The 11,207-nt window shown below is 44.6% G+C and overlaps 1 protein-coding gene across 1 annotated transcript in view; it reads right to left on the minus strand.

Moving 5' to 3' along the window:
- Window positions 1-1,277: 1,277 nt before the first annotated feature.
- Window positions 1,278-11,207, minus strand: part of FGD3 (FYVE, RhoGEF and PH domain containing 3) — a 30,168-nt gene continuing 20,238 nt past the window's right edge. The window contains exons 12-15 of the mRNA XM_026046037.1: window positions 9,464-9,586; window positions 8,114-8,263; window positions 6,025-6,165; window positions 1,278-2,578 (exon numbers count right to left, since the gene is read on the minus strand). Of these exons, the coding sequence (XP_025901822.1) occupies window positions 2,354-2,578; window positions 6,025-6,165; window positions 8,114-8,263; window positions 9,464-9,586 (639 nt within the window). The 3' untranslated portion in view covers window positions 1,278-2,353. The remainder of the gene's footprint in view (window positions 2,579-6,024; window positions 6,166-8,113; window positions 8,264-9,463; window positions 9,587-11,207) is intronic.

Genomic DNA, 11,207 nt, shown 5'->3' on the forward strand with positions numbered 1-11,207 from the left:
GACCATAATCAAGTAATTCTTCAAAAGAGCTTTGGCTTAGAGTCTGCCTCTGTTGTCACTTAAACAACACTCACTTAAACAYCACTTAAACACAACTTAAACAACATCCTCCCAGCATACAGGGGAGGCCCCAGGCTCTGGGAAGCCACAAACCTTGTCCGACTGCAGCTCTGCAAGGCCTGGCAATCGCCACGTGCACTGGATCRCCACCGCTTTTAACATCTTTTGTCGCTGCACGTAAAAGGAGGCAGACAGAGCTTAGGTTTAACCCACAGTGCTGGCTTTAACCCACAGGAGCTGCTCATGGATGGGGTTTCCTTGCCCAGCACATTCCCCCTGGTCCACAGAAAGCCGTGCTGGCCACAGGCTTGCTCAGAACCAGCTGGTGCCCTCAGGTGTTACTGCTCCAGGCAACAGCAGCAACAACTCCCTTTTCTTTCTTTTTCTTTAAAAAAAAAAACCCCATCTGTGGCAGCAGGTGAACTGAGGGGTATAAAATGATTCAGGATGTATTTTGACAYGGTTATTTATAAGAACAAAATGCTCATAAAAAATGCAAAAAAAACTGTTTGCTGAAGGGTTTTTTTCTCTGTTACTAAAAACYGAAAAATGAAAGACTTATTCCCTTTGGTTTGATTTCACTGTTCTTCCTTCCCACATCTCTCTTGGCACCAAAGGAAAAAAGGACAAAGCMAGGGGAGAAATACAAGAAAAACTGGAGAAATACAGCAGATTACAAAAAGCGAATTCTCAAGACAAGTACGTTCTAAATCGCTGCAATTGCAGGGAAGCTGAGGGGAGGAAATTGCACACACTGAAAAGAATTCCTTTTCATAACCCATATGATAAAAGAGACCTTGTAAGAAACATTTTTCATGATAATTGCTTGGGCAGGGGGGCGGAAATCACATGAAATTTTAACAGTAGCTGTTTAAATACACAGCTTCTATTTTTTAACATCACAAACTTCAAATAAATGATGTATTAAATCTATAATAATAAAAAAACGTAAACCACCATATCCTTTTCTATAGGTATGAGAAATAACCGCTTACGCAGAACACTAATTTTCAACAATTCTAACCGAAACTAAGGCTCAATGGAGCAGCTGTTTCTTCCTACCAATATCACAAAATGGAGAAGACTGAAGAGGAAACAAAAGTTAAACCAAACCATTTAAAAACCACAGTATGGTGACAGATTTTATTTCATTTTTATCAGTACTACATGCTTGCTACCACTAGGAACAGACATTCCTTTTTTAAAAAAATAAAAATAAAAAACAAGAAACCTACGTTAAATGTTGACCTAAAGCTTGCTGTGCCTTGGAGATCTGGCTCAGGAGTTAACTGCATGACTTTTTATTTAAATAGATAAGCACTTAAGTTTGAAAATATGACAAATACAGGTAAACAGGAAAATTAAATTACAAATTCAGTTCATACAAATATCTCTTATTCTATGCACTAAATCCTGTGAATTAGCTCAGATCTTTTAAAAAAATTCTTAAAATACTTATGAAACATTATTTACAAATTATATAAATAAATCCTAGGTCACTTTTAAATTAACCAACAAAAAAGTCACCTTTTTGTACTGCGTGTACTAAAAATGTTCTTGTTTATTGATCATAACCCAGTTTGCAGTATAAAACAGTTGTTCACTTACATTAAAGTCGGTTCAAATAGAAATAAGGAAAGTGTTGGCTTCAAAAGAAAACAAAACGATATTATAAATGCTTAAAATCAGTGAGGCTTCTTAATGTTCTTTCCTGCACCATTGGCAGTCACCTTTAAAAGTCCCTTCTGCAGTATTTGTCCTGCGGTCGGGTCGTCTCCAAACAGCAGGGACAGAGTTTCAGCAAAGGGAAATGCTCCGGACGTTGCTCACACTTCACAGGGACCTCGCGCCAGGAGGGAAGGACAGAACGGAATGTCAGTGGCCAGCACAAGCCTTTACAACATTTAACTTAAAGGCAGCATTTATAGAACTAATCACAGACTATACACATCCTGCACTGAACAGCAATCAAAAGGACTGGAAAATATACACTTAGGAAAACAAGWGACTGATGATTTTTCCGTTACCTTTGACAAAATTAATGCTTTTTCTCCTTATCTTTTGTTTTAAAACCAGCATCAACACCACCAACAACTACAACTACCTTTTCCTTTAACATAATATATGCCAGATAACTACTGTACGTGAAAAATGTACAATAAAAGGAGAGAAACCACTGAATTTCCTATGCAGACACATGAAAATATAAAGCCATACAGATTCCAAAGTGCCTTGAATGCCAAATTCAAGTGATGGTTGATAGCATGTACAAAAAAATCAAACGGGACTTGCTCTAGGGATTGCCGAGTCCTTCGGGTGTATCTTCAGTTTCCCCTTTGGCTGCTTTGCTGAGAATTTCCATCCACTTCACCTGCAGTTCTTCATCTTCTGCACTGAAATATATAGTCTGTTGGGACTGGCAAAGCTTAAAAACGTGTTTCACTTCAAACTTGTCACCAGAACCTGGTAAACTGACTTCATATCCAGGCAGAGGAATAGGACGTGGGCTCCGACCATCCTAAAAGAAAAAAAGAGCATATGTTAAAAACCCAGCAACAGGTTGCATTTGGAATGGCAGGAATGAGGGAAGGTGCACGAGGCGGACAGGATACTGCCCACGACATGCCCGAGGAGCCAAGGTGCACACGGGGATGCAGAAGTGGACACGGTGGCCGGGGCAGCCTTCCCTTCCCAGCCACCTCGTGCACCTGCCGGTGCTTCCAGTTGCTGACACGTAGCCTAGGTGGCAGCTAAGAGCCGGTACCGACGGCTTAACATAACRCAAATAAGAAAACAATTTATTGGGACTTCATTCTTCCTTTAGAGATTCCATTTTGCAGTAAGAACCTAGATGCAGCAACAGCCCAATTAGGGATTTCTAAGTAACTTCAGATCTTCAAAACAGCAGATTGACTTCTCTATCTATCTTTTCTAATAAGGTTTTGARGTAAAATCTTTTATTTCTACTCAAACATGGTAGTTGCACGGATTTGGTTCCAGGACAGATGAAATTGATACTTGTGTACATAAATGAAGCTGTGAATTTTATTCTCATGCATAAAACCTCACACAAAACTCAAGCTGTGAATACTCAGGGGATTAATTTCCCCCTCTTGGAACAAGCAAGAAGCACAAGAGCAGTTTTCTTGCTCTTGCTGTTCTGAAGGCTGAGTCTCATATTTCCATTCATGCTGGAGTYCCTTCTTCAGCGTGAGAAACGGGGTGCCGAGGATGAAAGCTGTCAGGGCCTTCAGTGCATCAAGAGCTCCAGTTTTAGTTTGGCTCACTCCTCCTTCCCAGGAGGCAGCTATTCTTCTTGTTCCTTTAAAAATAATCCCACAACTCTTGTGCACACAAAATTTTCATGGTTACACTTCATTTGGTCTGTGTTTTGAGACCTTTAAAGCCATTGTTGGAGCATGATTCCCCAGAGGCAGCTCCTCTTTAGGCACTGAAGTGCTCCCCTCCTCACCCCCCAGCCCCCCCCTTCTATTATTAATATTATTATTATTATTATTATTAACCTTTTTGGAAATAAACCTTTTGCAATGGGTCTGCTGTCTGCTCAAGCAATGGGAACCCTGCACTTCGATGCTCCCTGAGAACAATTTGCTGCCACAACTTGCAACTCGGGTAACAGTCTGGCTTTCTTTAGAAATGTCCCGAGTTGCTCTCTGGTGGGCTGTGACTTACTCAGCAATCAGGAATAATGATTCTGTAACATTTAGTAAATCACATATTTAGAAGAAATTCAAATATTAAGTCACAGAATTAATTTTGGTACAATTAACTGTTGTTTTGTAATTTCTGTTACACTCTCAGCAGTCACGCCTCTCCAAAGAGGTTTGTTAGATGCAACGAGGTTTTTGTACAAAACAGAAAAWTATGTTTATGAAAATAACACTCAAAAATGAGTGGATTCCTGGCACTCAGCTGTGAGGATGGTACTCCTGAAAGAGTCTTTTCTCAAAAGTCTAGTGCACATTATGTAAATCAGAACTAATATTAAAGTCAGGTTAATATTAAGGATGGAAATTGCATTACTCCATAATATCTTTCCTTCATCTGGACGCAAACTGCAGATGGTGGGGGAGTGGGAACAGCAGCCCTCGCAGCAAAGACTCATTTTTATTTTTCACAGTCTCAGCCAGCATGATTCCTCACAGTAAATCCGGGCCAGGTTATTGAATGTAAGACAGATTAACCTTGTCCTGTGCGCCTTCTTGCTACTTTAGTGGGTGATTTATCTCTCATCTGAAATAGCTGAAGAAACTAACCACTAAATTGAACTGTCATAAAATCAACAATCAGTGTCAAAGGTGCCTTTCCCCCTAAAATATAGCCCGCTACTAATAACATCAAGAGAGGCTCAGGATCGAAGGTGGGAATACCTGGAGGAGGTCACAYAGCGCCCGAAGCACAGAAGTTCCTGCAGCTTCCCACCTTGGTCTGGCACAGCTTGCAGGATGGGGACTGGACAACCAGGCATCACTCTGCACACCCATACAGCTGTTGATGTCTCGTGGTTACCAACACTGTCCTGAGACAACCAGCTGGGCRCTAGGACAGACCCGTTCTAGGTCAAGGTGCTGCTTTCTCTCAACTTCTGGTTCCAGACAYCTCTTGGGTGACACACGAGGCTCCTGGGTGAACAATGATGACTCCAAACACATCCACACAGGCTGCTTGTGTTGCATTTAGTTTGAGGTTCTGTCTAAAGCTTTTGCAGCTTGCGATTTCAGTCATGCATCTCCTGCAGACTAGAAGGGAGCCTGGGCAGCTCCYGGCCCATGGGATCCCTTGGACACTTACCCAGGATGGGGATTGAATTCTAGATGAGGCCAAGCCAGCATGTGTCTAAAATGCCAAGCTGAAGCTCCCAGCTTAGGTCGTTGTGCTTAAAACAGTCCAAAATATTTGCTTAAAACTAAAGATGCTCCTTCTAACAAGAAGCAAAACAGAGTTTTCTAAGGATGATGTGTGCTTGTTGTGGAGCACATGCTATTGAGTAAACTGATTACCTGTATAAAATCACTGAGAGCATACAAAAAGTGATTAAAAGGCAGCAGTTAGCACTTCCATGAGATAAGGGTTATTGGTAGCAGTTGTTTCCAGGCCATTCCCAGCCACAGCAGCAGGAACTGACGCTGATCCGAAGCCACCGCCGCTCCGCGCGGCCGCAGTCATCCCAGGGCGGCACAACACCGAATTGGGACCATGCCCCTTCTTCCACCCCAACAGTCACAAACTCAAACTAAGCCACAGATCAACAGGCCAAATGCAAAACAGGATGCAGAGAAACTCACTTCAGCGTTGTCATTCTACATCACCAGCATCAAGGAGCATGACTTGAATTCCTATGTTAGGGTTTATTTGGCTTTCATCACACGCAAATGCCAGTTAGCTTCAACACTGCACTTTTAAAAGTAAATGCCTACCACAGCGTAACTATTTCAAGTAAAGGTAAAATGAGATAAGGCCATGGCAGGAGCCCTGCCATATACCTTCCAGTAACATCTACACTTCCAAAGACACCTCTACTCTCAACCCAGAACTAAAACAGCAATGATAATTAAAGAAATAATAATAAAAGGGCTTGAACCAGTATTTGCTATATTCATACCATACTTCCCAGCTCTACACCTTTTGTGGAAAAGTGCTTTCCCATTGACAGGGTAACAAAAACTTTTGAATATACCTGTCTGAAATTTCTAGAAAACAAAATGCAACTGAAGAAACTCATCTTTGTTAACAAAGAAAAAAGAAAAGCTCTGAGTCCAAATGCAGCAACTACTGCAGGTGAGAAGGAAATCTGAACTCTCTGAAGCTTTGTACTAAATTCACAACAGCACMCTCATTTTTGGTGTTGAAATCAAGCCAAATTCTTTGACTTTTTTGTCAGTTGGTCATATTTAAACTCAAGCTGTTTTTGCTGAACAATACCYCTCATGAGTATCACTTTACCTGGCTACTTGCTTGCAGATACAAAACAAGAGGTTCACTCTTGGGAATGGTCACCCACATTTTATGCCAAGTCTTTCCTTTTTCAAGGAATTGGAGGTAGCTGCTGAAGAGGCTGTTTTCAGCTGCCAATATGCTTTGCTTCTGAAAAAAAAAAAAAAGAAAGAAAGAAGTTACGTTGCCATTCATGCTAATGTGGACAGAACACATTGAATTAAATATAGAACACACTGGATTTGTCTAGAGCCAAAGAACAAAGAAGGGCAAATGCTGGGCAGTCCACAACAAAACAGAAGGGCAGTCACTGCCATGTACAGCAAGAAAGAGCAGCATCCAGGCAGCGGAGGCAGATGCTGAGCTGCTGTTCCCGGCATGTAGATTTAACATTGAGATGCTGCTAAATTCCACTTCCACAGCGAAAACCGAGAAGGGCAATTAGGACAGCAGCGCTGGTTTCCTGCTTAGCCACGCGGCTGGCAGATGATTCTGCACTGACAAAACGGGTGTCTCGGGACACGCGAGCTGCCTCGGCAGGGACGGCGCCGCTGCCAGTGGTGCGGGATAGCGGGATGCGASTCTGCCGGTGGAAACGACTCCGGTGCAGGACCTGCCCTGGCGCTGCCCCCTTTGCAGTCTGCTCTGTGCGTGGCATGTCCGAGATGAGTATTTTGGGAAAGGACAGGAAAAAAAAAAACCCCACACCACTAGTGTCTTTTGACACTGCAGTCTTATTCCATTTGTACTCGGCGAGCTTGGTTCCCTTTGCCAGAAGCCRTGTCCCAGGTTCTCTCTGTGCCTGCTTCGGATTGCTGTCACAGGCAGGGCAGGGGAAACATCTCAAATTTGGAATGAAAAYTGGGCGGGTGAGACTGAAAAGATGAGGAGAACACAAACACTGGGAGATGAGGAAGAACACAAGCACTGGGGTGCTGTCTTTTGGGCWGGAATAGAGCACAGGCTTAGCAGCTGATTTCTGCAGCACTGGTGTCGATGGAAACACTTGCACGTGGGTGCAGATACGGGATGATCCCTATGAGAGTGCTCTGCAGCAAAAAACATTGAAAAAAAATCCTGATGGAATCAAAGAAAGAGAATTCCAGTTCATGTTAGATTTTACACAGAAGTCTCGTGAGGATTTCTGGCGTCTGTTCAGAGTGTTTGTGAGGCAGAAAACACCTCAGCTGCGATTACGCTTATTAACAAAGTTTGATGTAGATAGGAGGGAAAGGAAAATGTTGCTCTGATCCTTCTTGTCTATGTAACTGTTTTCTTGCCTTTCACCTGATCCTTTGAAGATTTAGCACAAGACTAGAAGTCCATATGAATGAAAATGACTCTTGGGGTTATACAATAGTAATCTGCTTTGGGAATTAAAGCCACAGGTCACACTTCACTGGCTTGCTTTTCAGACGAGCAGACCCCTCTGCAGGGTACGWGTGCTTCTCTGCTGAATCAGTGCTAGAAGGTTCACAGCGAGATACTCCAGAATGCAGCTGCATGTTGAGTGCTCTTCACCTGCGGCCCGAGCTGCACGGCTTATCTGAGGCTTTTAATGGTATCAGCACCTGGATGCAGAGCCCTGTGGACACAGCAGCTCRGGAAGGGCTGCGTGTGCAGATTTGGATGCGGATTCCGTGGATCCGGATGGGCTGGGGTGCAGAGTGCACAGAGCRCCCAAGCGGTGCAGTCTGCTGGGCCAGATCCGTGGCTCCTGCTCAGGCACCACAACTTGCTTCTGCAGAGGGGTACGACAGGCTTGGAAGGTTCTTTGGAGGTCCATGAGAAGCGGTTTCCAGGAAAGCATTTTCCAGGTTTTTCAGTATAAGCTTCAACTGTTTGTCCCTTTCCAGGCAATTTCCAAGCCAGGGGAGTATGTGGCAGCAGGAAACACACAATAATTAYAAGAATCCAGAAGGTCTTTCTCATTTTTATTATTTTGGCAGTCRAAGTCCATCCCTGAAATCCACGTGCATCCTCGTACATATGATAAGCACACCCACTTACGAGCAGAGCTCAGGCTGCCTGCCCGTTCAACACATATTAACCCACATGYACACTAACCCACCACAAGCATCTTGGCCAAACACCATACCTCTGTGGCTAGTCTCTTCTTCTGTTCTCCCGTTTCAAATCCAGGGCTGCAAGGGGTTCCTGACAGCTGCAGAAAACAGTCTTTGCACACCCGGTTGTGGCGGCTGTTGTCTGCAAGTGGTTTAAACTCAGAGCATTTTGCACAGATCACCTGCGTGGGGAGGACAGCACTTTACTCTCAGCCGTTATTAAAGCACAAGCCTTCTTATTTACTCTCTAAACAAGGTGACTTGCAGAAGGGATGTTATTGGTATTGCAGAAGGGATGTTATTAAATAAAATCCTGAAAGCTAATGTACATATAAGACAAAATAGCAAATATTATGTTTGCCTTATTTACCTCTAATTAGAACTAAATTTTTGGGGGGTTCCTGTACAGTATGCCAAGATACTAAAGAAAACACATGCCTTTTGGGAAATACTTACAAGTAACAYGATATATTTTTTTTCTCTCCATGTATAGAAGCCTTTATGAGCCAATAAAGGCCTAGGCTTAGGAATCGAAGCATCCAAATTTGCCAAATATTTCTAGAACACGGGGCAGTAAGAAAAAACTCTCTCTCTSATGTCAAATTAACAATTAACTTCTTTCCTCATTTTCTAAGGCACACAAGGAAACATCCATCCCACGGAAYAAGAGCGACAGCTCTATTGCTGCGCGACCTGGTTTGCGCTTCAGCTCCAACTCCGCCACTCGCTGTGGCGCAGCTGCACTGGCACCAGGAACCATTCCCTGGGGTCCAGTGGACGGGCAGTCCACAGAACTTGTCATCCAGTTCTAATTTACTATATATTAATACCCCATATATGCCCACACGTGCATGTTATCGTGCGCTTCACTGCCAGGCGTTGACGGGCACACGAAGGTGCTGCCTTAGTGCAGCGCTGCGTGGAGGTGTTAAGTGAAGCGCCATTCCCCCAAGCTCCACAAACAAAAGCCAGCAAGTGTTTTTAGAAATACGATCATTTTTCCTTGGGGCAAACTAACATCTTCAATTTGAATGCTATTGCCACATCAGAAAAACACTGCCTAACCAACAACGGTTTAACAATAAATTATTAATAATGTAATTCTTGTTATCTTTCTGTCCACGGGGGAAAGCTTTTATTTCATTTATTTAATAATATTGAGCTTTTCAGCAGAATGTTTTAAATCTCTAAAAGTGTGTTGTATGATTTTAATACTTATTAAAAACAAATAAAGATTGAAAATCCCAACTCCAGTGCAATAGCATCACCTCCACAGCGGTTTTATTTCAAATGCCAAGATTGAGGTTTCTTTAAATCCCTAACTATATATTTAGATCTCTTTTTGGCTGAAAATCTATCTCCATTTGCCACATGATACTTACTGCCCCGCACTGCTTACAGTGGTGCCTCCTTTTTGTGATGGAGTTAAAGCTTTCGCTGCAGCTCTTGCAAGCCTGTTTCTCTTTGTCTCGCTTGGATTTGGAAGATTTCCTACAGGAATCGGTCTAAAATGAAAAGTACAATTATGTGATTTTTTTTAATCATCACAAAGCAATTTACTGAGTTATCCTGTGGACAAAGATCCTCTCCAGGCTTCACACCATCCAGACTATTTAGGAAAGAATTCATGTTGACACCACCAAGGGCCTCAGGTTACAATGGAAGGGCAGCCTCAGGCACGAGGAGTTTCTGACCTTGTGAGCCTGCCTGGTCTGGGGGTGGAGATGTGAAACATGGAAACAGGGCTCGCCTGAAGAAGCAGGTTATGGATCTCACACCACCCAACTACAGGCACCTGAAGAAACATTGGCACTCAGAGATCCTGGAGAAGATTAATCCCACTGCACCTTACATAAATTTCCCGCTCCTTGACACCCCTTTTCCCTCTAAATTGCGCGTGAACCTGAAGTTGCAGGGTTCTCATGAGCGAGAATAACTGACTCAACAGATGTGTCCTTCCTCAAAGCCATAAGTTAAGAGCAGGATGTGGGCACCCGGGGGTGGGAGGGAGACGGCAGCTTTTCAGATGAGCAGAGGCTGCCGCTGGATCCCTGGGCGAGTTTTCGCAGCACAGGGGAAATCCCGTCATTTTCCCCAAAGACGCTGCCTTGGTGGTAATGATTAACCTAAGGAGCCACAGACACACATTTTCAGGCCAGTGTGAAAGTCAAGTCTCACAAGGTGTAACCCCGGCGGAGCGGAGCAGCGCTGCAGCCCAGCGCGGAGCGAGCGGCGCCGGAGCCCTGGACGCCCAGCACCGCGCAGCACCGCCAGACACACATTTTCAGGCCAGTGTGAAAGTCAAGTCTCACAAGGTGTAACCCCGGCGGAGCGGAGCAGCGCTGCAGCCCAGCGCGGAGCGAGCGGCGCCGGAGCCCTGGACGCCCAGCACCGCGCAGCACCGCGCAGCACCGCGCAGCACCGCGCGCCCTCCCGCAGGGGCACCTCTGCGGACGCAGGGCACACACTGACCCCGCAGTCTGGGGCACTTCGGAAACAAGTTCAGCTCCACAGCAGAGGAAAGTCTTGTGAACCAGAAAGCGACACGGCAAAATGAGTGGCAGGGACATGCAAGCCAACTTCTCACAGCCTGCCTGCCTTCTACCTCGCAGTCTGACTCACCTTGCCTGTTTTCCCTCAAAGCCTCTGCTAGAGAGCTCAAAACAGAAAACTGACTTCCTGTCATTCAGTCCAGCTCCCTACTTCTTTCTTTCACTTTTCTTAACCTTTGCATTTCTGTTTRTTCCCAGTATCACTGATGTTCTCTTCTCTTTGTAAAGCACACATTTCATTTCTCTTGTACCTGTTGTTTTCTCCACGATGAAGGATGAGGAGACACYGACAGGCCTGGCTGCCTTCCTGCTGACACCGCTCACATCTTCCAGCATCTCTGCCCTGACATCCCCTGGGCCCAAAGCAAAGCGCAACGTCTTTCAGCAGAGCTATTGAAACCACCCTGGCTCCTAACAACGGCATTACACAACGAAACCACAACTAATTACTTCTAAGTGGATCTTTCATTTCTATGATCTTCCCTTTGGCAGCAGAAGCAACGTTTCCACCCCGCACAGGAGCCCGTGCTGCGTTTTGCAAGGGGGAGGCTGGGGGAGCACGGCCGCAAGGATG

This window comes from Nothoprocta perdicaria, unplaced genomic scaffold, assembly GCF_003342845.1.
Source record: "Nothoprocta perdicaria isolate Ctin4 unplaced genomic scaffold, notPer1 scaffold_42, whole genome shotgun sequence".
Lineage (NCBI taxonomy): Eukaryota > Metazoa > Chordata > Aves > Tinamiformes > Tinamidae > Nothoprocta > Nothoprocta perdicaria.